The 26546-nt window shown below is 43.5% G+C and overlaps 1 protein-coding gene across 2 annotated transcripts; it reads left to right on the top strand.

Annotated features, from left to right (window-relative positions):
- Nucleotides 1-6581: 6581 nt before the first annotated feature.
- Nucleotides 6582-26368, top strand: CANX (calnexin). Of its 2 annotated transcripts, none has more exons than XM_054643220.2 (15): nucleotides 6582-6696; nucleotides 14393-14581; nucleotides 15038-15111; nucleotides 15639-15697; nucleotides 15927-16068; nucleotides 17375-17456; nucleotides 18591-18783; nucleotides 19690-19879; nucleotides 20161-20274; nucleotides 20753-20909; nucleotides 21223-21438; nucleotides 21857-21976; nucleotides 22081-22219; nucleotides 22395-22483; nucleotides 23075-26368. In XM_054643220.2, exons 2-15 carry the CDS (start codon nucleotides 14396-14398, stop codon nucleotides 23126-23128), a joined length of 1815 nt encoding a protein of 604 aa, XP_054499195.1. In that variant the 5' UTR covers nucleotides 6582-6696; nucleotides 14393-14395; the 3' UTR covers nucleotides 23129-26368. The 2 variants fall into 2 exon arrangements, with proteins under 2 accessions (XP_054499195.1, XP_077042379.1); XM_077186264.1 differs by lacking the exon at nucleotides 6582-6696 and adding an exon at nucleotides 6935-7053.
- The last annotated feature ends 178 nt before the right edge of the window (nucleotides 26369-26546 follow it).

The raw sequence follows: 26546 nt of genomic DNA, 5'->3' as shown, positions 1-26546 counted from the left end.
GCTGCTTCATAATCTCTGACTCACCATGTTCCCTGGAAACACTGTTAGAATGACCATGTCTTGGGGGTTTTAACAATCTCCAGCTTTCCAGTCAGCTGCCCTGAAGACTGGGGTGAAGCTAAGATCAGGACAGTAAAGAACAGCAAGAACATCACATCCTTAGGGCTATGCTGTTACTCTCCTTACTCTGAACTGGAAGAAAATCCTGTGGATCCCAGATTCCCACTTATTTTCTTCTTTGGCTGACATGTGCTTGCCTACATCTGCTTTTAAAAAAGGTTCTTTGATTTCTGAAATAGCACTAAGCATCATTTTCTTTCATTCCCCCATAATCAAACAGCAGTGGCAGCAAGGCTCAAACCCGGTGGGTGAGCCTGCAGGACAGGATCTGCTATTGCCTTGGAATGAGTCAGAATGGGCAGAAATGTTTGGTGTTAATACAGGGTCCTTGTCTCTACTTTGTCATGAACAAGCAGCTCCAAAGCAGAGCCCTAGGACTGCAGGGTTCTCAGGGTGATTGCTGATGATGTGGACAGCCTTAGCTTCCCAACCAAAAGGTTTTCAATTGTCTACAAAGATAATAAGCACACCACAGGCTGTGTCTCAGATTCACCCTACACTTCAAGGGCCTCCTGGGTGAGATACAATAAAAACATTGACACTCCCATAAAAGAAACCTCCAGTACATCTCCATAGTGCACACTTTTTGCCTGTTTCTAGACACTTTCTGGACAAGAGTTCAGATTGACAACAAGTGATTGACAGTAAACTTTCCTCTGTAACCAAGGGAGGGAATGCACACCTCACTTCAATATTATTTTGCTTTTGCCAGCCACAGCAATGCAAGAAAACACTAAGGAACACCAGGTTGGACCCTCCAAAGTCACCTCCACCACACCCAGCCCCATGCAGTGGGCTGGAAGCAGGGGCTTGCCGTGGTCCCTCTCTTCATCGTGCCACATGTGAGTCTGTGCCGACTCGCTGCTGCATCTGGGCACAGCGCAGCCGGGCGCTCCGGCAGCGACAGAGTCCTCAGCACACTCTGTGTTCCTGCTGGCTGCGGAGGCCAGGCAGGCGCGGGACCACCTCCGGACCCCGCGGCTAATCCTTTCCTAGGAGATGTCTATCACAAATACAAGCAGCAGCAAATCCTATAAGCCCTTCACTGCTGGCTGGTTTGCTCCCAGCAACCAGGAATGGAAATCCGTTCACACTTCTGCCCAGCTAACCCTGGGCATCCGAAGCCTCGGAGGCGCTTGCACTTTTTGGGGATGTTGGCAAAGGGCTGCCAGGATCTTGGAGCTCCTGTGTGGGAGAGAAGCGTTGGAGACGTCTCATTTCTGGAGGCAGAGTTGGAGCCTTCAAAACACAGGGTTTGTTTATCCCCTTCCTTCCTGGCACAGAATGGAGCTTTTTTCTGCAGAAAAGAGGCGGAACTTCAGTACGGCTCTGCAGGGAGGGAGGGCAGGCGAGGCCAGGAAGGGCGTGAGATGGGGCCCCAAACCGCACGCCCTGTGCAAGTGCCTTGGCGCCGGCTTGGGAGGAGAATCCCGGGCCCGGAGAGAGATCCATAATGCATTTTTGCCACCAGAAGGCAGCGGGGAGCTGCGGTTGGGAACAGCTGGTGTTCGCAGGACCTGCTCCAGGGAGAAACAGCAGAAGGAGCTTCTCCCTCTGCTGACTGTAACCTGCCTTGTTACATTTCCCTAGTCCAGCCCCTTCACTGTCCTTAGGAAAGCACGGGGACCACAGTGTAGAGAGAAAGCAATTTTCTCATGATATTCTTTGAAAAATATATATGCATCAGACTTGCCTTGCCCTCCCATCTGCTGAAACCCTCCTGGGGTGAGCATAGACGTGGACACCGCCCCACGTTGTTTTTGAAGAGAGAGCTAAACGTGCAAAGTCCCTCTGCCCTGCAGCTCCAACCCAGTGGTTATTAGGGATACAGTGAAATCCTTGCTGGCTGGTTGCAGCCACCGTGGCCACAGAGCAGCTGTGCCGTGACTGTGACCCTCCCTGTGGGCACTTGCTCCTCCATACCTCTCGTACATGATGGGGAAGGAGCTGTTACTGGGAAGAGGTTTTCCTTGGGGAAGTTGTTTCTCAGAAGCAAGTCCCTCCTGCACATTACAGAGCTCTCGAACTTACAGGGCTCTTGATTGCAATTTAATAGGTTGACTCAGTTTTCCATGGGGGCCATCCACCAGAAGATGATGCTCCATAGCAGGGACAACTGAATAGGACGTATGTCCCACCTGGGCCATTCTGGCAGTGGAGTAATTCAGCACCAACCTGCCTTCATCAGCAGTTGCACTGGATGTTAGAGGTTCAATTTCTCAAGTCGTCCATGCTGCTCCTCAAAAAAAGCCAATTCTGCTAATCCAGCAGAGATCAAACCATGTCTCTTTTACTTGATTTGCTTTCAGCTGGGGCAGGCACCCAACACCAGCCACGGAACAGCCACACGAGCACGCAGGAGGAAGCCACACGGAGGGTGGCACACTGGTAATAGAAAGAGGCTCAGTGTAAAACCACATGCAGGATTTAAGTGAAAACAGTAAGGAAGTATAAAAAACAGGGATCAAAAGACAGCGTGCAGGGTACTGACCACATGTGGGTTTCTGTCTTCCTTAAAAGAGAGTGGTGAGGGTTTCTTAGACACAGACAAAGACCCATAAAATGGCTGAAATGTATGTTTTCTGTTATCCAGCCTCTTCAGCTCCAGCAGCTGCTGATTGCAAGTGGGAGAGTGGCCAGTCTGGAGAGGTTACTGAGTTAAGTGCTACTAATTCCTTGTTTATTGACTTCAGTAAACTGGGATTAGGATGGGCCAGGGGTTCCAGGTGGTGGCCTTGTGCTGTTTACATGGCATGTCAGGAATGCAGCAACGCTGCCATGATTTTGCTTGTTTTTTAAGAGGACGACGTCGTGGGGAAAGCAGAGAGCTGAGGAGGAGCACTGTGCTGAGGCCAGGTCAGTTAACCCAGGGTTGTATCTGGCCCCAGATGCCAGGCTTCTTGTGCAGGGCTGGAAGAGTTCTTGTGCCCTGAAGCCAAAGGGTAAGTGGGATGTGGGTGGGGGACTCCTGGGTAATCCTGGTCGAGCGTTTTCTTCTTTGCAAAAGGTTTTGGGCATTGCTGATGCCCTCAGGACACCAAGGTGTTGGCAGCCTCTTGCTGTTGCTGGCAAGCCTTCAGCTGTGTTTAAGTCCAAAGGGTAACCTGCATTTCCCTAGCGAGGGAGTAATTCCTGTTCACGTGTTGCAACCATGCTTGCATACAAATGCTTCCAGTGTGACACCCTCAGGGAGGGCTCAGTTCTGGGGATGTACAGGGCCACTCTCAAGCAAACCTACACCAGGCCCATGAAAGAACTGGCAGAAAGGGGCACAGTGAAAGCCAAATGTTGCCCAGCAAACTGGTGCAATGCTTATGGGAGCTAGGAAAGGTGTGTACAATCATCAGGATTTCCCTGCCTTATGTCCAGACTAAACCTGCACCTACTGTCTTGTCTTGGGTGACTCTGAATTTCTGGGTCCCAGAAGTTGTCTGTAAAGTTCCTGTTCTCAGGGTCACTTCCCAGCTTATGCAAATGGTATCAGGTGGGTAGATTGTCTTCTTCTACCTCAGTACTGTGTCTGCCAGTCTCTTTCCATCCATCTGTGAGTGTTCTGTTACTACTTCTCTGTTGAATTTTTTCTTCTATTTATCGGCTTCATCTTATTACAATTAATCTCTAACAGTTTTTACATTCATGTTTATTAGTTCTGAAAATGGCAGGACTTCATTATTTCCCTTTAAGATGATTATCCTCCCCCCGTTGTGATAATGTTTAGGCATCTTTTCCCATCCTTCTCTCAAGCATTGTCTCCAGAGATGTCTTTGTAACAAACTGTGTTTTCCATGGAAAGCATTCCAGGGCACATGGACATTGCTCTGTACAGTGATGTGAGCTTGCCTTCCCTCCTGCAGTTCAAAGTTTGAAAGAGCAAAAGTCAGTGTCCTCTCACTGCTTGTCTGCCTTGACTGCCTGCTCTCTGCCAGTGTGGTGTCCCTCCTGTCACGCTCACCTGCTGGATTTTCCACTCACTTCTTGCCAGTTTTCCAGAGGAGATGAGTTTGAAATTATGTACTACTAGTGCTTGAAATGCAAGGAGAACTCCAGCAATGTGGCAATGCCCTGAAGGGATTAAGGAAGGAGGAACACTTTGGAGATTAAGTTAGAGGGAATTATGAAAATACCAGTGGAAAGCACATGAGGTTTTTGTCTGATAACACTGAGGACAAGAAAGTTCCCCAAAATGGAATTACTCAAAGTTCTAGTGCACTAGAACTAGAACTCACCTCTGAGGTGTGCATGTTCAGGCTCTGCCAGTCTCACCACACTGCCTGATTTCTGCCTTTCCAACTGCACTGCCAAAGTCAGAGAGCAACACCCTTCCTGAGTGTTTGTCAGAGGGACAAAGCACTTCTGCTGCAATAAAGCCTGAACACACCAAAATGTTTTTCCTTGACAATGTCATGTTTACCACGTGGTATCTGCCATTCTCTTTCTTTCATCTTCCCTGCCCTGGCACTCTGGAGTCTAAAAATACCACCTTCTCAGCTGCCAAAGCAGTTAAATCTCTGTGCGTGTTTCTTCTGTTTCCTTTACTCATGCCTTTTGCTTTCTTTCTGGATTATCTCTCTCACGTGCTCATTCTGTATTTCTTTTATCTAAGTTCAAACATCTCGAAAATCCCTGCATAGGATATGCTTTTAGCAGATTCTTTTTTTTTTTTTTTTTTTTTTTTGTAACTTACAGTGCTCTGTTCTCCTCGATGACAAAGCAGCACAGGCAGGAGCCAGCTCCAGGGCTGCCTGCCTGTGCCATGATTCAGCAGGTTGTAAAAGGAAAGAATGTTTTCTTTTTTGGGAAAGGGTGGGAGAGAAAGGGGAATCACATGTGTGTGTGTGTGTATATTTGACTTCCCGGTGCTTCTGTGATTTCAGCAGCAGTATTATACTGTCCTGCAGTCATGTTGCAGTTAATAACCTGTTTCAAAGGAAAGGCTTGAAAGATATTTGGTGGGAAAATGGGTTTGCCTAGATTGAGGAGGGCACTTGCTAAAATATACTACTTTGTTACTCTTGAAAACAGTTTTCCATAGTGTTTTTAGGTTCTTCTTTAAGCATTTGATATCTCCTGTGCTGACCTGTTTGCGACTGTTTCCCTGCCTGTCTGCATCTTCTGCTCAGTCTGGGTATAGCTCAACAGAGCAGTTTAGGAGCCAGCTTGGTGTCTTTCTGGAAAAATGTGTTTGATTCCAAACTTCAGTGCAAGCAGGGATTTGCTGATTACATTTATGCTGAGCCTTATTTCTGAATGCTGGGGCCCTGCTTGCTTTGTCCTAACACGGTGGAATTTTCTCTGTGGGGAAACTTATACTGCTGACTCATTGCATCAACTCAAAACAGATTTATGTTTACAAAGGAGAAAAAAACCACCACCCTTTTCTTTCTTACTTTTCCATAGTAATATTGGACTTGTTATTTCTACAGAATACCTCCTATCTCCTGGAAAGGGCTGCAGCCCACAGACCACATAGGAGCTCGCTTTGAGCTGGGTGGTTCAGACACAGCTTTCTATGGAGCTGCTCTCATCTGGTGCAGCTCAGAGACAACGCAAAGGTGTTGTAACTTCCAGGCTACCAGATCCTGTTTTCCTCACCATGGGGCTGTGTTCCCTGCCCTCCCACATGGTTGTGAGTGTGGAAGGACACAGAGACTCGTCAAGTTTAATCTTGACCTTGTTCCCATGGTCCCATCAAACCCGGCATCGCCTTCGGCCTGTCTGTCCCATCAGCCCACCAAGGATACTTTTTCTGTATTTCCCTGTGTTTCTTTAATGATTCGATGTACTAACGTTCAACATTTACACAGTACTTCACCTCTACAAAACTACAGTGCTTTCATTTTCAAAATGCAGCACAGGTTAAAGGTTCTGGAATTGCACAAGGCCTTTGGGCAAGCAGCTGCTGAGCAGCACTGCCATGTTCTGAACACGCTGGAGTCTGTGTCACTGTTCACTATTTTATTAAACCCTCGGCTTGTAATTAAAGAAAAGAACCACGGGATACACTGAATTTGCTGAATAGGCAAGAAAACCTGAACACCCTTTCTAAGGAACGAGAAGACATAAAGGCTCTGCTGTTTAACACAGCGCTATTTTATGGGCCAGAGGGTGAGGGGCATGAGGGGATGGGGGGGCGCGGGCAGGGCGTGAGGGGCTGGCCCCGCCCCCTGCCGCCCCTTACCGCCCCCTACCGTCCGCAACGCCCCGTCAGCCTCCGCAGCGCCCCTGGACCGACACCCGTTGGGACCCCGCCCACCTCCCAACGGCCTGCCCGCAACCACCCAATCAGCCGGCACTTCCTGCAACGCCGCTGACCAATGACAGCGCTCCACGAAGGGCAGCGCCGTTGGGGGCGTGTTTAGAGGCGGTCCGGCTGTTGATCGGCGGTGATATCAGCCAATCAGAGTCCAAAACCGATGGCTGGGCGGGCGGAGGGGCGCGCTGTGCGCCAATGGGAGAGGCTGAGCGCCGTGAGGCGGGGGTGGGGCTGGCGCGCGGCAGATAGGCGGGCGGCGGCGGGCGCGCGGGCACGTGACGGAGGTGAGGGGAGCCCGGCGGCGGTGGCTGGGGCGGCGGAGGGTGAGTGTGTCCGTCCGTCTGTCCGTGCCCTCCCTCCACAGCCGCTGCGGCTCCGGAACGTCGGGGCGGGGGAGCAGGGAACGGACTCGCCCGCGGCGTGAGGCGGTGGGGGAGCCCGGCCTGTCGTGGGGCGTGCGGCGGGGCGCTGCTGGGCCCTGGGGGGTGGGCGGCCCGTGCGTGGTCCCGGCCCCATGCCGGAGGTGGGAGGAGGCGGGGACCCCCCTGGAGTCAGGGCGAGAGGGACGGCCCGGGGAGGCCCCTGAGGCCGGGGGCGGGCGCGGGGCTGCGGCGGCGGCGCCGGGTCCCGCCCGGCACCCGCAGGGCTCGGAGCGGCCTGGGGGAGCGGCGGCTCTTCTGGTAAGTTCTGGGAGCGCCGCTCCGGGCAGCGGCTGGCGCTAGGGCCGCGTGGTGGAAGCGGGAGGGAGGCGAGGGTCGCATGTAGATGTGGGCAGCGAGTGGTTTAGATTTTATCTGGCTACGTGCTCCATGTCGGAAATAATCTTGAACGTGCTCTCCGTGAAGCCCCGCAACGGGCGATCAGGGGGTGGTTGCAGAGCATGGCGTGGGCCTGGCTGGGGCTGTGCGAGGGGAAGGAGAAGCCTCTGGAAGGGGGGAGCTCATGGCGCGGAGCTGGAGTCCCAACAGGTGAAGTGCAGGCGAGGAATCTGCAGCAGGAAGATCTGAGAATTTAAAGGAATTGAAATGCCTGCTTTGATTTTTGTCCCCCAAATATCGTTCGCATTGGATGTCTTTAAAATAGTGTATAAATGACATCTCATTTCTCATTTCTGGGTGAGGATTGTATTGTGCGCTTTTAAAAGAAAAAAAAAAAGCCCCACACCTTTGAATTAAAGCATGTACAGCACACTGCTTTCTAATCTGTACTGATTCTAAAGTGTGAACTTTCACCTGCAGGTTTCTGGTTCAGAACTTTCTAGGCTACAGAAAGAGAAATCCTGCAGGTGATTTGGTTGTGAAGGGAAATGGACTTGTATTAATGGCAGTAGTAATGGTAAAGGTCGAGACCTCAAGATGATCAATGTTAACGTAATTAATGCTGCAGAGCTTCTGCAGATCATCGTGGAAAACTCTTTCTGGAACTTATTTAGAGTATGTTAGATGTCTGAAAACTGGTCTCTAGGCATGTAATGTAGTTCTAAATGTAGTGTGTTGACTTCACGTTGTCAAGTAAGCATGGTTATCACATGGGTTTTATGGGACAGTCTTGCACGTTGTGATTTTGGTTGTTGCTAAAGTACTGCAAAGAGATAGCAGAACTATAATAACGTATGAGCTAATGCAGATAAAATAATGGTTAAATATAGGTTGGTGTATATATATTACTCTACGTTCGCACTGAGGTACCTGACTTCAAAGACCACTTTATTCTTAATTTGGCTGTATTTGATGGACTTATGCAAAACACTTAATTATACTGGGAAAAGGTCCGAGTAAAACTTTGTGTTTGTGTTAACTTCTAGTATTTCTAGTTTAAAAAAACATTATGAAGAGGATCCTTGTACAATTTACAGGCAGCATCACAAGCTGTGTATGATATGTAAACCGCTTTTTGGGATCAACCGCCCTCCTAGGAAGGGAATCTAGTGTAAAATAGTAAGGAAGTTTTGAAATTCCATCAGTTTACACTCTCATTTTGTGTGCTTTAGCCCTTCCCCCTGAGTAAATGAATAAATTCTTTACAGAGAATGCACTGAGACTTGTCCTTAGCTCCATCTTTTACTTCTTTTTTCTGGCCTTTGATTTTCTGCTTCTGGTAGTAATCATGGTGGCAGCCTGTTCTTGCTGGAATCAGTTCTGTAGCAGGGCAAACTTGAATTGATTTCTAGGTGTGATGGTCTCAAAGATCTTGGGGTCCCTCCAGATCTGCCCCCACTAATATAATTTTCCTAGCAGCCCATCTGTTTTATGAGGTCAAAAAGCCTCATGGTTCTGTCTTACCCTCCAAGGACTTCCAGTTCTGCAGGAAGGATATCTGTGCTGACAAACAGTATCTGCTTTTTGCTTCTGTACTGTATCTGCTCTGTTGTACATTATTTTTAGAAACTGGCATATTTGAAATGCCTATTAAAAGCAAGCTTTGTTACTGTCCCTTTTCACACCTAATCCCTTGCCTGGTTTGTGCTCTCTACAACCCAAACAGGAGGCAGCTTTTTTGTGGGGATCCCCAAGAGAGGTTTGGCTAATCCTTTCCAGGAGACTTCTTCCTCATGTAGATGTATATCCCAGCCACTCCTTACTGAAAGGGGGGGGGGGGGAAAGGGGGTGTAGGAGGGTAAACCACCACCATGGAGAGTTCTTGCCTCTCTTCTCTTGTTAGTAAGGTGGTTTTCTTTAGCCTTGTCTGCTATTCATTGAGTTATGATGTTAAAGGCAGAATCTTCACAATACTGGAAACTGTCCAGCTGAAAAACAGTATTTCAGAGGAAAAAGTGTTGTCTGCATTATATGAGTTGTTGTATATACATGAACATAATTTTATTATATCCCCTTTCAAGGGGTGCTGAGGCACTTACTGACTGTTGAAATTACAGTATTTGGCCACACAGTTTTCAGCTTCACCGTGGTGTCCACCCCCCAAATCTGCCTAAAGACAGCTCAGGCAGGTGCAGGTGACAGACCTGCACTTGAAACTGTGGTATTGAACTGGCTCTGCTGCCAACAGCTTTATTTCCTCTATCCTTGGCTGCTTACTTTCACTGGTACTGCTGCATCTCTTTTTGCTTTTGCTGCTGGGTTGGCCTGGGCTATTGATTCAGGGTTAAAATAACATGGCAGAAGGACTTGGAGCCATCTTAAACCATCGGCTGGTTCATCATGAGCCTGTGTAAACAGTTACCCTGGCACCGCACAGGAGGCAGGATGTGGAAGGCAGAGGGATTGTGAGATGTAGAAGAGATTTCCTCTGCTCTTCAGTAGTTCTGACTCTAGGAAATTAGTGCACTACCAAGTAGGGTAACTGAGCCTTTGCTCAAAACCCACAGAACTCTCATTTGAGAGGGAAAATGTATCTGTGTCTCAGCCTTTCTGTTCTTGTCTCCTTGCAATTATTTTTGTGTTGTGATGAATCATCTTTATGTTGACTTTAAATTTTTCTTCCCTAATTCTTGCCTTGCATGAGGCATTGTGCTTGTTTTCACTGGTGTGCTTCTGCTGTGAGTACCACACTGGATCCCAGTGTTGGGAGCACAGGACTTTGCTAGCTGGATTTGTTCTTCCTTTGCTTAAGTCACTCAGCTGAGACTTCAGTTACTGCTGAAAGAGAAACCATTGATGCTCATCCAGTTAAATTGCATAGGTGTTGTTTGTAGTAAGTGTTTTATTTTCATAGGATCTATTTAGTCTGACTCTTTAATTATTTCTTTAAAAAGAGCAAGTAGTAAACCAGATAGCCAGTAGCCATTCAAATGTAGTTATACATTCTGAAATATGCTGTATTAAGAACTGGCTTGATGAACCACTGAAATAGATTAGTAACCAAGGAGATGATTAAACTGGTTTTGCAGGCTCTGTTTGACCTGACAGGGGAGTTACTAAACAGTATGTTCTGGAAGAATGATAGCAGAGGGCTTGAAGATCCTTCCCATGGGCAATTTCGCTCTCTTCCAGGGGACCTGTATGTTAGGGAGAGTAGTGACAACTGTCTGTTGTATGAGTGCTTCCAGTGTTGTACCAATAATAAAAAAGAACTTTCTCCTTTATGCCCAGAAAAAGGGGAATTCTAAATAAAAATGAATCTTTGAAGATGCATGACTTTCTTGAAAGCCTTGAACTCCAAAGGTTGCAATCACTTAGTCCTACATGGTAGGAGTTGTGCTTTTGGGGTAAGATCCTGATTCTGTTTCTGAATCCCACTCCAATTTGGTTTTGATTTTACTTGGTGAAAAAGTAAAGTCTGTAGTGCAGATGTTCCAGGAGACTGTTTCCAGCACTCTGCTATAGATCTTACAAGTACTGGGGTGAAATGTTTCAGCTTTTTGGCAATCAGGTGCACAGTTCTCAAATGTCAGCTCTGACGTTTTCTGGGGTAGAAGCTGGCCATGGGTCTGTGCAGAGAGAACAAGTAATCTGTAGCACTGACAGTCTCAAACTGGGATTGGGATTGCAGTAGTTTTCCCTTCAATCTGAGTGGTGTGCCAATGTCTGTGACTGAAGACTTTATTTTAAAAAAAAGTACATGGAGATATCTCTGACTTGAAACGTTGTTATGGTGAAAGTGATGGTTACACTGAAGGAGAATGGAGACGTCAGAAGCTCTCACCTATTATGAAAGTGTTCCTTTGTTAATGGCTTTTGGCAATTGCATGATCAGAAATACACCAACCTGCAGAAATACTGCACAGTTTAACCTGAAGAAGGGAGGTGCAGGCAGAGTAAAAAATGGCCAAGGATGGTAATTGCTTGGAAATTGGACACTTTAAGGAAGAAGTCAGATCATAATAGAGGAGGTGAGAGTGTCTGAATGTTAGACTATGTTTGAGGTGGCTAACTGAACACCTGTAGTTGCCAGCAATTTAAAATTCTACTGAAAAATTGATTTATGCCTGTTTTGTATAAAACCTGAGTTGTATCTCTCTTCCCCCTCCCTTCCTCTTCTATTTAGGAATAACCTAATTTACTAGGGCATAATTGTGTTTATATTGTGTCCCTAAGGATTGTGTAAAGTGAATTTGAATTTTTTTCCTGTAGCAGTACATCCATTATGGATAGAAATAGCTTTTCAGATATCGAAAATGTGTGCCTCACTTAAATTGCTCTTCTGAGAACATAGTGCCTTTTTTCTATCATTTAGTCAGCTTTTTATATTGTTTAAGGTTAAACAGAATAAGGAATTTGTCATGATAACTGGCAGGTTGCAGAAGAAGCTACCAGCCTGTACTCAAGCTATATGAATGGTAGCTTATGTTGAATTTGGGACTGATTTAATATGTAGGAAATGTCCTAAGCAGCTTTCTGCAGGGATATAACCTTGTGACAACTGCTGCCAATGACTCTAAAGAGGTAAGGACCTGAAACTGGATTAGCTTCTCTTCAGACTTTTTTGTGGGGGGTGATGAAGCTTGCTTGGTAACTTGACCATGAAATACTTCTTCCTTGAAATGAGGTTGAGCAAGGCCTCAAATTCAGACAGAGCATTAAAAGAGAAGTGTAGCAGGGTAGGTACCTGTGGGTGGCTGTGTCAGGAGCACGGACATGCCCAGCAAACTTCTGCCCCTGCTGTGTGGTCCCTGGCAGAATGGTCTGGTTTCACTAAGATGCTTTGACAGAAGAATTTCTGAGGCCACGTGCCTGTGCCACTTGGGTGTGAGCATTTACCAAAGTCCATTTGCTGCTGACAAATATTTCCAAAGGGTTGTAGTTGAGGTGGGATTGTGAAGTAGGTAATTATTACATATGGAGTCGGTACTGGCAGGAAAGTTGTGGGGGATGATTTAATTCTTTCATCAAAACTTTCGTGCTGGTTGGCTACTGGTGAGATTACTTAAAGGATTACTTGCATGCTAAACCATTAATACCCTTTGCACAAGGTAGGGAGGAGGGGTGCAGAAACTCCTTCCTTTTGGGAAAGGAGAGAATTGGCTCATTTTTAACTTTGGTATATTTTTAAGATTAACTTTGTCATATCACTTTCCGAATCATGACATGCTCATTCTATCTGCATAGTATAATTTGAAAGCAGTTATAAAACTGTATTATCTTCCTGAATTTAGCTCTATTTAAAAAAATTTTAGTGAAGCCCTATTGGTAAGGTAAGACAAAACCCTTTCCATGGAAGGTGTTTTTGTGCAGTTTCATCTGTGGTTGCTTCAGTCACACAGGGCACATCCAGAGTTTTAAAGATCACTTTTTCAGATGAAGTTTCAGGCTTTTATTTCTGTATTGCTTTTATGCTGCTGGGTATGAGTTTATTCAAAGAACACATTATCTGTGCAGGAAGAATTTGCAGCTCCAAGGGTACTGATGTCTGCTTGACCCTTTTCAGTCCTTGGTTGTGTGTTGTGGCTCTCACACTAATAAGAGCTGTTTTGAGGTCTGAAACCATTTTCAGTTTTGGCTGTACACTGTGCATTAAGCAAACAAGCTTTGCTCATATATAACAGCCCTTGGAAGTTTTTGTCAGCTATTCCTTCTGGAATGATTTTCCTTTTGGCTCAGAGGTGTTTGGGTGCAGTTACCTGAACTGACTGGGGGAGGTCTCTGCACATGCATTTGGACTATAATCCTCAAGGCCATCACTATTGTTGGAAAAGTGGCTGCAATTCCATGTTCCTGTAGTGACAAACTGGACATGACCTCAGCTCAAGTCTTTCAAATACAATTTTGTTGTAGTTATAAAACTACAGTTATAAAGTTTTTAAATCCTGTCATTAGAAGTAAGTTAAAGAATAATCTAGGAATGGTAGGTCTAGTATGCAGCGTAGTCTTGGAAAATTGGATAATGCTGATAAGCTTTTGAGAGTGTAAACTCTTTTAGTTGCCTAAACGTGCGTTGGAAAGTTGAAAGTTTGTTTCCTAGCATGATCTTAAACCCCTACAGGCACTGTTAACTCTGCTTGAGTTATGTTTGAAAGTCTGCAGGGCTGCAGTGTGAGGTAGGAATGTAAGGGAAGGAGGGAGGGGATGTTTGGTTTTATACTTGTTTTCAAAAAAAGTTCAGTTTCAGTTATACCTCTGGTTTTGGGAGGAAAATTTGGAGTGGGATTCAAAGGAGAAAAGATGAGCAAGGCACAGGTTGTTGTGAGGGTTTTGGGCAGATAAAACTGAGCAGGGTTCTGGGAATGTTGCCTTCTGTATCAACCTAAAGATACAGTGATCTGTCGCTTTTCTAGGAGGAAAGTCAAATTGAAACCCATTTTACTTAAAAGGTTTTTTAAGCTACAGCTTGCCAATATCCATCGTGTTTCAGGTGTGACAATGTGCTGAGCACCTTATGAATTAGTTTAGGTGTGATGTTTTTATTCTGTAAGGCTCCAGTTAACAGCTACTCTTTCCTTGGTCATCTTGTTAAATTAGAGATTGAAAGAAGGGAATTGAATCAATTGGCAGTTTCCAGGAGCTTCAACTGCTTATAGGCATCTGCCAGTAGTAGCAATGACTGTTGGCAGTAATTCTACAATAAAACCTGGGGAAGGGGTTTGATTATTGAAAATACCAGAGCTCTGCATTTAAAAGAACAAAAAATGTGTTTAACAGGAGATGAGGATTGAGTACTCTGCAAAATTACTGGGTTTTAATTACATAGAAAATTTTATTCCAATTTCTGGGTTGAATGGAAGCTTGAATTCCTGCATGGTGTATTTAAAGTCCTTCATAAGCCTGAAATAGGTTTTCTTTTTAGGCTTTTACAGCCACATATGTTGTGGTGTCATGTATGTGTCTGCTGTCCTGCTTGTGGGCTGTGACAGTGCAAAATTCTGACACTTCTGCATGATCTGCAGAATGTGTACATGTGGTTCTCCACTGAGTTAATATCTGTTTGATATTAAATACTCAGCTTTATGTTGTGTTCCTTCCCAGCTTTTAGAGCTGTCTCAGGCAGATGCTGTAAATAACAGAGCTGGAGAGATAAGTTTGCACTTCACCTGTTGCCTTGGATGCTCTGATCTGTACCGAGAAGCATCGTGTGGCTCTGTGTGCAGTGCTGGCTTGACCACTTTGCCTTGTCCTGTTTATTCAGAACATGGAGCTGAAATGGCTGCTGTGTGTGACCCTGCTAGCCCTCGGGATCCTTGCTCTCCAGGCACATGATACAGATGAAGACAATGATGCTGATGATGTAGTTGATATTGAGGATGACTTGGATGATGGTATTGAGGATGTAGAAGAGTCAAAGTCTGAAACAAGCAGTGCTCCTCCGGCTCCAAAGGTTTGACATAGAGTTTCTTTTAACAATAGAATTACTGCTTGTGTTTTGGTTAATGGGAGTCTGATCAGAGTTGTCTTTATTTTCTTGGCCTGGTGTAATGTTATAAAAGATGCTATCTAGGAGTAGGGCTTGGAATTGAGGTTGGCTGCTTTGTTCCTGTTTTCATGTCCCCCATGTTCTTCCAGAAGACTTAGATCTATCCTTGAAATCTGTGATGTGAGAATCAGGAGCTAAAGTTTAAATTTCCAGTTAGGTATATACTTGAATTTTCCTTGCAGACAAGAGCACAACTTGGTACAAGCAGCAATATTTATGTAATTTCTGTGTTTATGCTTCAAGAATGTCCAGGTGAGCTGTACTTGAATGCAAGAGGGAGTGTGAGCTTTACATGCCTGTATTTCTGTAGAATAAAGAATGTATCTTGAAAGGTGCATAAATGCCTCCCTTTTCCAACAGGTTACTTACAGGCCCCCTGTCCCAACTGGTGAAGTTTATTTTGTGGAATCTTTTGATAAAGGAACTCTGGATGGGTGAGTATAATCTGAAGGATGATTTGCTACAGCAAATAATGTAAAATCTTGATGAAAGGCAATGAAACCCTCCCTGCAGAACTTGTATTATTCAAAACTGAGTCAAAGGGCCCCTGTTCAGTTGGGATTACAGTAATGACTTTTTGAGGCTAGGTGTTCAGATGCTGAGTTAAACCAGTATTTCCTTAAGTTCTAGTCATAAAGGGGAGGTGAGGCCATTACATGTGGCTTTTTGACTTTCCTTAGGTGATGTGAGGATGGTAAGGTGCTACTTCTGGTTTTGTTTTTTGGGGTTTTTTTTTGCAGGAGTGAGGTACTTGCTCATGAGGCCATGGTCCTACCTTGGGGTGGGAAGTAGCAAACATAGAAAAGTTTGTGGGCTTGGAAAACAGAACTCCTTAGGGGATCAAGATTCTGGAATGTAGTCATGGGACAGCAAGGGCTACCTTATCTTAAGGGCAGGATTTTTAGTGTGTGTGTGGTGGTGGGAAGTACATTTTTCAAACCATTGGGTGTCTGTCTTCTAGATGGGTCCTTTCCAGAGCCAAGAAAGATGATACAGATGATGAGATTGCCAAATATGATGGTGAGTCCAACCCAGGTTTTGGATGATAAATGTTTCTGATGCTGTTTGTCATGTATGAAAAAGAGGTGCAAGTCTTTCTTGTCTGTTTCTCAGCTACAATTATTTTCAGTGAAGAAAATGAGAGGGATGCTTATATACCTGGCTAATAATAAAATGTAGTTCTAATTTAAACAAAATATCCACTCAGAGATTTTAATCTCAATGAGTGTTTGGTCAATTTCCTCCCCAGGTAAGTGGGAAGTCCAAGACATGAAGGAAACGAAGCTTCCAGGAGACAAAGGGCTTGTAATGGTGACCCGAGCCAAGCATCATGCAATTTCCTCCAAACTTTCCAAGCCATTTGTGTTTGATACCAAACCCCTTATTATACAGTAAGTAAAGAATAATTTGATGTTCTGTTGATTCCAGGGTGACATGATGCCAAGCTGAGGTTAATTCCATAACTGAGCTTTTGTTTACTGGGGGTCTAGATGACACCAGATGTTGTAACATATTATTACACTGTTTTGAGTAAGAGTAAAATAGTAACCCAGCTTCCCAAAGTGGGGAGTTAGTAACAGCATGGGTCCTTTTGAAGGCTGGAAAAGGAAGAAGTCTCTGCAAACTAGTCTTGGTAACCTGTCTTATGGCTTCAGTTCACTTGATTTAATTGTGGTAACAAGGTCAGGCAACTGACTTTTGTACTGCTAGTTGTGGAAATCCTTGTCCTTTTGAAAGAATGCTGGCCTGTAAGTAGGTCAGGGCACTTTCTTATACAGTAAACTGCTCCCTGTTTCTGAGGAGAAGTGGACAGAGGGGTAAAGATGCATTTGTTTCCTCCTTCCTGTGTCTTAGTTCATTTGCCATGGAAGGTGGACACCTTACATAGGTCATAACTGCTGTAAAAGAATCTACTTGCATGTATGTTAGACTAACAAGTCAGGGGAAAAACATAATTCAGTGAGAACAGTTGAGTTGTGCACTATTAGTGATGTTACCAATTTTAAACTAAGAGTAAATTAATTTGTATTTGCACAAGATAATGAATTGGTCACTTTGCTTTGCACTGTTTAGTTTTGGCTCAGAATACTAGGCTAAAAATAAAGTCCAGTGGTCATCCACTCCAGCTGCTGGCATTGTGAGAGGATCAAGCATACTTAGCTTATTCCTGACAGAGATGTTTTGCCTTTTTCAGGCTCCTTGGCATCCTTAAATACTGTTGTATGCTTAGAACCCTAAAGGGGCTTCTCCTAAAATCCAATTGTTTTTGCTTTGTAGTCCTGCAAACTGAGTTGTCTGTCTACTGTTGTAGTTGTGGGGAAAATAATTGGTTTGCCTTAATCCCTGTTGAAGTGTCATATACTGGAAAGCTTTTTCTTCTTCCTCTCTGCTTCTAGGTCATTATTGTTTAGGCCAGCACTCAATTTCTTTAATCTCCTCTGTCAGGCTACTTCTTATAAATCTTCAATTTTTAAACTGCTTCTCAGGCTCTTGTGAATATTTTCTTAGTCCTTTTTTATATATGTATCTATATGATGGTGTCTTTAATATTCACTGGTTAAATGATTTAAAGCAAACAACAACAAAACAGTGTTACTGTTAATTTGTACTGACAAGATTGTAATTGTGTATTGCAAAAATAATTTTTCCTCATGTATAACATGTGCTCTCCCCTCTTCTATCCAAAACTAAAATTAGGTATGAAGTAAACTTCCAAAATGGAATAGAGTGTGGTGGGGCCTATGTGAAATTGCTTTCAAAAACCCCTGAGCTGAACCTGGTGAGTAATGCTCCTACTTTTGGGTATTAGCTGGGAAAGAACTTGAAGTTTTTTCACTTTGCTTCTTTTTGAAGAAACCTTTTTAGTGAAGGTGGTGGGGCCTGATTGCCCAAGTACTTTGCACTCAGCATTTTCCCAGTGCTTTCAGTTGGAGAGGATAAGTACTGAAATGTGACGGCCTCTTGAGTGGAAACTGGAGTTCCCTAATAGCTGAGCAGTTGTAGACCTTTGCCAAACTCTGCAGTACTTCAGATTTTCCTGGGTTCTAGAACGAAAAAGGAGGTGCTTAGGAGAGTGGCCAGCTCCTAAGGCCTAAGGACTGCATTTTGTCCTCTCACTGAAGTGGTTTAGCTTGTTCAGATGAGGCTGAACTGCTGGGTAACCTTCCATGGGCTCCTGTAGCCTATGGGTTTTCTTTAGCCATTTTCCTAGCCTTTATAAGATGTACCTTTTATGACTTGTTATCCATCCTTTTTTCCTGCAGTCTCATTGGAGTTGTAGTATTAATACAATTTCCAAACTATTAAAAAACTCCAAAACAACCACAAACACTCAGAACACAACTTGGCTGCCTAATCAGTTTCGTATGTGCATTGAATTTTCAAATAACATTAGCAAGAACAAATAGACTTGCAGAGTTCAATGATGGTTATATCCAGTTAGATCATAGATTGAGGCATACCCCAGTTCATAAGCGTAGACTAAATGTAGCTTGGCTTCACTTTTAGTGCTGCTTATTACTTTGTGTGAAAGGAACTCCATGGCCTTGCTAGCCTTTCATTACTGCCAGTAGCTGATACTTGTAATTGATAACTTTTAAAATACTTTGTTGTACTGTAGAGATATACTTAAACATTGTGGGTGTCACACTAATATTTTGGATAACACCTGAATAGCTGGTGTTTTCCATGTGGAAAGTAGAGCCCAAAGGTGCAAAATTAAATAGCTGGGATGGTTCTTAGCACATTGTTTTTCTGGAGGCTTATATGAGGAACTTAAGCTTTAGTGTGGAGACTTCATGGGTTTGATATTCAAGTTGTAGAATAGTTTTTAATGAATTGGGAATTCTTATGCTAGACAATGACTGAAGTTGTATTTCAAGATAATGGAGTGAGTTATTGTGTTGTTTTATAGGATCAGTTCCATGACAAAACTCCATATACAATAATGTTTGGCCCTGACAAATGTGGAGAGGACTATAAATTGCACTTCATCTTCCGGCACAAAAACCCAAAGACCGGCAAATACGAGGAAAAGCATGCAAAGCGCCCAGATGCAGATCTGAAGACTTATTTTACTGATAAGAAGACTCATCTTTATACTCTAGGTAAAGTGACTGCTAACTATGCACATTAATAATTACTACATCTTCGTCACCAGAAGCTCAAAGTGAGCCAGATGAACAGGTGAATATTTGTGCCAATGCACCATACAACGAAAAGCTACTTGAAAGCTTCAAATGCAAAAACTGATTGTCTGTGCAAAGGTTTATTTCATCCTTCCAGGAAGTCTTGATTCATGTAAGAAAGGTCATGCAACTTGAACTTAATACTTAAAGGAGAAACTGAATTTCAGGGCAGTTGTAAGTAACTTGAACTAAGTATATTTGAAATAATTATCAGCGTGTATACACTGCCTGAATGCTGCCTCTGAGTAACATGGGGTAAGCTGAGCTTTAGATGTGGAGGTGTCATAGTTTTTTTAGTTTTGTTTGTATTTTTTTCTGCATTCATGTACCAGACAAACTCAGGAGTTCTTGAAATAGTGTCTAGTATATTAGCTATGATGAAAATCTTTCAGGAAGTACTTAGGAGTGTCTGTGTCTTTTCCTACTACAGAGACAACAGTAGATAAAGAAGTGAGATTAAAATCCTGTAAGTCAGTAGTAGGAAGTCGTAGTCTGGAGTAGAATATGAGTATATACATTCTTACTACTAAAGCAATACTTCCTGTGCCAAAGTCAACTTGTTGTGGTAACTGCTAAATCACTTTACAAACCTCCATGCTTTTAACACACGTAGGACTTCTGCCAGGAGTCTGCCTTCTCACAGGGTGAGATGTGGTGCATCATCAGTAGTTGCACTTTGGTATAAGGAGAAAGGTTCTTAGCAGTTCTTTAGAGCAGTTGATGGGTAGGTGGTAGCTTGGGTTGTACAGTGGTGGTGAGTGATGCTTTATGACTCATGCTTTGTATAGTACATGCAATGACTACATCAACTTTTTTTCCTTACAGTCTTGAATCCTGACAATAGTTTTGAGATACTTGTTGATCAAACAGTTGTCAACAGTGGGAATTTGCTGAATGATATGTCACCTCCTGTGAATCCACCCCGAGAGATTGAGGACCCAAATGATCAGAAGCCTGAGGACTGGGATGAGAGACCAAAAATCCCAGACCCAGATGCTGTTAAACCAGATGACTGGTAAGGTGTTGGAAGGGTGGAATTGAGGGAATCCTTAGCCCCATAAATTTGTCTTGATCAAAAGTAGTAGTAATACTTTGCAGTTGGCACCTTGATATGCCATGAGGGACATGTGTTAGGATTGCAAGGCAATTCCTTTCTGACATCATGGCATGACCCTGGCAGAAGGGAAGGTGGCTGTCTGTCTAGAGCAGTGGGCTGGTTCAGAGTCTGTAGGATCATGCCCTGGGCTTAAGAACTTACATGTTGTCTGTGTTAACACATAATGCTCTGCCCTCAAGGGATGAGGATGCTCCTGCAAAGATCGCGGATGAAAACGCTGTGAAACCAGAGGGCTGGCTGGATGATGAGCCAGAATATGTAGCAGACCCTGACGCTGAGAAACCTGAAGATTGGTAAGTTTACTACCTCTTGCAAATGGCAGCAATTATCTCATGACTTTGGTACTGATGTTTGCAGTTCATTGTTGCTTGCTGACAAAGTTGCTGTTCAGGCTGTTTTTCTCCAAAAGTAGAAGGCAGTGGTCTGAGGACGCATGTTCAGCATGCATTCACCTCCACGTTTTTCAATTCTTCTGTGACTGTAAGCAGAACAGGGCAGGGATGTTTACCTTGAAGTAGAACTTACTTGGAAGGGAGAGTGGGGGAGGCTGTGCTCAGAGACTGGCTTTTGTTGATCTTCTGTGCTTCACAGTTAGTCTTTGAAATCCTTGTTCCTTCTGCAGTATATTTATCTACAGACTTATGCTATACAAAGTTTCAGCGTCTTCTTTTAGTGGTAGGAATTTAGATTTTCCCAGAAATTGGACATTGTCTGAGCCATATTCTGTATGAAGGCAAGGGGTGGACTTCAAAACTGAGTTTGCCTTTTCAGGGATGAAGATATGGATGGTGAATGGGAGGCACCTCAGATTGCAAATCCTAAATGTGAGACAGCTCCTGGCTGTGGTACCTGGCAGCGCCCAATGATTGACAATCCAAACTACAAAGGCAAATGGAAGCCTCCTATGATTGATAACGTGAACTATCAGGTTTGTGTTTTCACCAGCTTAAGCTGGTGGCCAGTAAAGCATCTCTCTCACAAAAAGCAGAATGATTTAGATTCAGCAGATGTAATTAGAAATTCAAGTGCAGTCATTATTGTGCTGTGTTTCGAGTGGACAGATTCAAACTGCTTTCTTATCAGGCATCACTTCATTGTATTGATTCCCAAAGACTGATGAGTTGCACCTGTAGATGTTGTAATTAAGTGCAATGGATTGTTACATCTCTCCATTCATAATGGGCTGAAAACTGAAATTTGTCTTCTAGTAGGTGAGGCTGAATGTCTTTTGTCTTTTCTAGGGTATATGGAAACCTAGAAAGATCCCAAACCCAGACTTTTTTGAAGACTTGGAGCCTTTCAAGATGACTCCTGTCAGTGCTGTGGGACTTGAGTTATGGTCCATGACATCTGACATCTTTTTTGACAACTTTATTATCTGTACTGATAGAGCTGTGGCTGATGATTGGGCCAGTGATGGATGGGGACTGAAAAAAGCAGCTGATGGTGCTGCAGAGGTGAGAGAGGAAGGTTTAATTGTGTGCTGTGGAGTGGAACAGTAGAAGCAACTCTGCTGTTCTCTCTCTCAGCCTTTGTCAATATATACCTGTATGTGCTAAGGCTGAGGGTTTTGCTAAACCAGGTGGGAGCCTCAATTCATAATTACAGTATGTTAATGGTTGCTATAAGTAACTAAGAGCACTCACTGCTCTCTTCTGAGATTTTGCTCTGATATTTGGACTGTTTAGCTTAATTCTTCATTTGTAAGCTATGGGAAGAGTACTTGTGCAGGTTAGCTTGATTTTTTTTATCTTTTTTTAGGTCTGAAATACAATGTTTAAAGTTGCAAAAAGCCTATTTGAAAATGTTGTAGCTTAAACTTAGCTGCTAGCTTGTTGTATGAGGTGGAATTTGACAGTTCTCATGGTCTTACAGCCTGGTGTTGTGGGCCAGATGATGGCAGCTGCTGAAGAGCGTCCCTGGCTTTGGGTAGTCTACATCCTCACTGTGGCTTTGCCAGTGTTCCTTGTTGTCCTTTTCTGCTGTTCTGGAAAGGTAAATGCATTTCCTGTGATAATTAGCCTCATGTTTAAAAGGATGTTCAGTAAAATGTGCCTGAATGTCACAAATAATTGCCTGGGTTTGTCATTGCCTTTCAGAAACAGCCAAGTGCTGCAGAATACAAGAAGACTGATGCTCCTCAGCCTGATGTGGTGGATGATGAGAAAGAAGAAGAAAAAGATAAAGGGGAAAAAGAAGAGGAGGAGGAAGAGGAGGACGCAAATGAGGAAAAGCTTGGTAGGTAAAGTAGGTAATCTTGAATGATGTTCTCCCTGATAGAATAAACCAACAGGATGGGCAGATAAGAAATAAAGCCAATGGTGAACTGAAGATAAGTCAGGAAGGAGAATGTTTTGGTTTTTTTTTTTTTTTTTTTGTAATTTTAATTTTTTTTCCCCATTTTTCCTTGAAGAGAAGCAGAAAAGTGATGCTGATCTAGGAAGTGCTAGTCAAGAGGAAGAAGAAGAGGAGGAGGAGGAAGACAGGAAACCTGCATCAGAGGTAAGAGTGCCTAACCTTTGAAGGAAGTGCATTTTCTTTCCTAGGTTGTGTAGAACAGGCCTTACTACAGTGTTAAAAGTTAACCTGGCTCATGTGACCCTCCCTCCCAGTTCAGAACTTTAGAAAACTTAATCTCCCTGAAGAATAGGAATTGCTGTGGCTGACTTGAGCAGGCTTGGGCACCCTGCTAAAGGCACTGCTGTAGACCCTGCCTTGAGAGGGGAGTGGGACTGTTGGAAGGCAACTTCCTGAGGCAAAAGGCTTACTCAGCTTCAAGTGCAGTCAGGATGTGACCTTAAGGGCTCTACACTGACACAATGACTCAAAAATGGGTGGAGTGTTGCTTGAAGTTAAAGGATTCTCCCAGCAGCAGAAGCTGTTGAGCACTCTCAACAAATGGTGTACATCCACTGTGAAAACAAAGAATTTGCCTGTTTGCCACAAAGTACTTTCAGCAGTAGGTCCTTTCAAAAAGTGAATTCTAATGTAGATGCGAAAGCGGATTATTTTTCATGGATTTTCTGTAATTGGTTATGAAGGGTATATTTAGGTTTTATTTTATTGATATTTACACAAATTACTTTCTTGCAGGAGGAGGAAACTGTGAATAGATCACCCAGAAACAGAAAGCCAAGGAAAGATTGAAAAAAGTCATAAGAACTTGATCTGTGATTTCTTTTTTTTTGTTGTTGTTTTCAAACATGGTTCTGGGAGAGGACCTTGGACACCTTACATTGAAACTTGGACAAACCTCAAGATTTCACCATCCACAGGTTCCAGTCACACGATCCAATGTAATGGAGTGTCTAGCAGTAAAATATTTGCAATCATCTGTTTTAAAGAGCATCATTCCTGTAGAAAGAAAGCATTTAATATATGCTTAATGGGCTGTGGATTTTGGAATGTAACATAACTAACCTTTTCATTTTTGGTTTTAAATATTCTTTTCTGTTCTTAAGTAGATTGGTAGAATTTTGTCTCAAACCTTGGCTTAATTTAATATATTAATTAGTGAAATATAACAATGAATCTTGAAAGTGCTAGGTGATAAAAATGCAGTTTTATAACTAGTTTTTTTTACAATATGTAAATTCCTAAATGCACCAATGTCTTTATACCCCGAAAATTTGGTAATTGTTTGAAGAAAAGTTGTCAGTGCATTTGACAACACCCCTGCCTTCAAAAGACAAGACAGCTGGGGGGAGATGTATGGGGAAACCAGTAGTGAAACTCTCTAATCAATCAACTTCATTCTTTTGGGGGGAGGGGAAAGAGGAAGAAGGGGTGGAAGGAAGGGGTTAGGCAGTCTATAAAATATATGCATACTGTGCATGGCTAAAGCCCTGTTAAATGTTGACAAACGATCTAGGATTTGGAGTGGGTCATCTTAATGTGGCATTTAATCCTGCAGAGCTTGCAGACAACCAAGATTATTTGTTCTTGAACTCTTTTTGTAAAGCTGAGGGTTGCTGGGGAGGTGTGGTTAGGCTACTTCCCCCTTTGCCCTCTGTTCAGCCACCGATGTTTTCCTCTCTGAGAGGTTACAGCTCTTCCTGAGAGCAGCTTTGCCTCAGCTGCTGAAGCACTTCATGTTCAGCTCATTGTCAAACTCGATTTCATAGCTAGGCCTGCTCCTTTCCAGGGTCCAAACACTGAATAAGACAGTGTCCCATATCCTCTCACTGTTGTCACTGTATGTCTGCTGTAGAAATGGGAGAGGTAGGCAGGTAGACAAGTTGAACTGAGTATTTGTAAAGGAAAAAAACCACAACCAAGATGTCAGTATTGTAGGTGGGGAAGGAGCATGTGGAATCTCTTAACTGGTATGTGAAACTGTTTTAAGTCCTTTTATCTGCTCTTCATGTAACAAGTGCATTCTAAATTATATTGTGAATGTTAGGAAATTCCAATTCCAGCTGAATAAATTTTTTTAAAGTGTTGAGTCTACCATACTACACTGTTTCAAACACCTTTTTTTTGTGGAATGCAGGTGAGCACTACAAGAGCATTACCTCTGAGGGTGAGATGGATGTAATTCATTACACTGTACCAAATATGTTTCCATTTGGATGTCTATGTAGATAAACTTTTGCCTTTGTTTAGAATGAAATTAAATGTCATGAAATTATTCTTCTTGCACTGAACTTAAACACTCCAGTGTTGTTTGGTCATATGATAGGTATAGTGTGTGGAATAGTTCCCAGGGGTTGTGGGGGAAAGAGTGTTCCAATTACCTTGCAAACAATCTAACCAATTACTAAAAGACTCTTGTTTTGGGTTTTTGTTGGTTTTTTGGTTTTTTTTTTGTAAAACACCTTTTGCTGCCTGTCCTTATGTTGTATCCCTTGGTTGTTGTGTTTGAAATATTAGTGATCACAAATGCATAGCAGGATTTCTGGATCTCTCTGCAGTGTACAAATAAACTATTGTAAGCAAGATACTGGAAGTAATTTCAGACTTCTGTTGGGAGCTATTGCATGTTTAGAATGCCTTTGCCTGTTGAACACCTGGTCAATACTGCTCCTTATTGCAAAAATAGCTTATACTCTGACATGGAAGATGTCATAGCTTAAGCATTGCTACTAGCTTGTTCTCAGGACTGTATTTTTATCAAGGAGCAGCTGCTATTTATGACTCTCAGTCCTTTGAGATGAAGTATATGTAAATGGTTTCAATTCAGCTAATATTTTGAGCACAACATAAAAATCTAATTAATCTAATGGTTTTTTATCTTAATATGCAAATTGCCTTAAACTCCCAAACAATCCCTGTGCATACATGTTCTTTCAAAGCATCAAAAGTGAACTTGAGATCTGCTATCAGCTTTTAAATAGCATTATATTAAAGCTAATTGTAAATCTACATTTGCTTCTGCTAATTCTCCTGAAAAAGTCCTGTCTGCATGTTATGGCTTTTTTTGATACCATAGTGTATGCTTTAAATAATCACTACAATAAATGAAGACTTTCCAAAATGGATAGACAAGTTACTTTTTATCCTGCTTTCTGGCTTGGGTGCCTCAGTTTGACATTAGAATTGCTCTTGTTTTTAAAATCATGAAGGAAAAATACAGCTACCTGCTTATCCTCAGTGCATAAAGCATAGCTGTGTTTTTTAGATTAGTGAAACTCCACCTGGCTGTAACCTGTGAACTGTGTTTGGAACTGTTACAGATCCTGGAACGTGCATTTGGGCCTTTTGTGCCTGTGCAGCCAAGGGTGGCAGCTCTTGACAAGGATGATGCTGAGCTTGAGGTGCTGTATCTGACAAGGGGGGAGTGTTGGGCTGAAATGGTGAATCAAAACAAAACCCGTGGGCTCTGACACACAAGGCAGAGGTGGCGAGAGCAGCTTTTCTCCTGGAGCCAGTGGTTGGTAGGGGCAGTGATAGGTCAGGGTGCATCTAACCCACTAACCCCTTCCAGCAGCGTCCCTGGGTGTGATCTCCCCATGCTGGCTCTGCTCGGTACTCAATTGTCACAGCTTGAGGCTGTGACCTCTCTACTGTGCTATCAATGTCTGCTTCTGAGATTGGCTCCTGTGCCTGAGGAGGGTTTCTTGCAAGTAATGACGACTTGTACATGTCCATGGTTTTTTCTTACTCGTTCCTTACTCCTCCCTCACAAACTCAGCTCCTCCACTGAGGAGGGTACAGATGTGGGGCTTGTGGCTGCTCTGCTCAACCCTAACTGATGGTTAATACCCCTCTTGCCTCATGGTTTGTGAAAGGGGTTTTTGGTTGATTGGGTTTTTGTTTTGGTTTCTTTTTTTTTTTTAGTGTTGCTGGATACAACTACTGTGATTTCATGTCCATTTCAAACAGGTACTTGTAGAAGCAACTTGAAAACAAAATGTAAAAACTAATCAATAAAGAAACTTAAATCTGGTTGGCTTTCTTTGTCTAATTAGCAAAGCTGGCTCAGCCCTCAGCAGGGTGAGGGTGCGGTGAGCCGTGTCCCTCGCGCCTTTTTGTCACTGCGGGGCCGAGCGGGGTCTGCAGCGATGCCCGGGACACGGGGCCGGCCCGGGCCGGGCTCCGCTCCAGCGCCCGGGCTCCTGCCCGC

Source organism: Agelaius phoeniceus, chromosome 15 (genome assembly GCF_051311805.1).
Source record: "Agelaius phoeniceus isolate bAgePho1 chromosome 15, bAgePho1.hap1, whole genome shotgun sequence".
In the NCBI taxonomy this organism is placed as follows: domain Eukaryota; kingdom Metazoa; phylum Chordata; class Aves; order Passeriformes; family Icteridae; genus Agelaius; species Agelaius phoeniceus.
Note: the sequence above shows the minus strand (reverse complement) of the source record. Positions and strands in the feature narration are given on the sequence as shown.

Coding starts and splice junctions, on each gene's coding strand:
- CANX (XM_054643220.2), top strand. CDS start 14,396: ATGGAGCTGAAATGGCTGCTGTGTGTGACCCTGCTAGCCCTCGGGATC. Junction 17,457..18,590: donor AAACCCCTGAGCTGAACCTG/GTGAGTAATGCT, acceptor GTTGTTTTATAG/GATCAGTTCCATGACAAAAC. Junction 20,275..20,752: donor GCTGAGAAACCTGAAGATTG/GTAAGTTTACTA, acceptor TTGCCTTTTCAG/GGATGAAGATATGGATGGTG.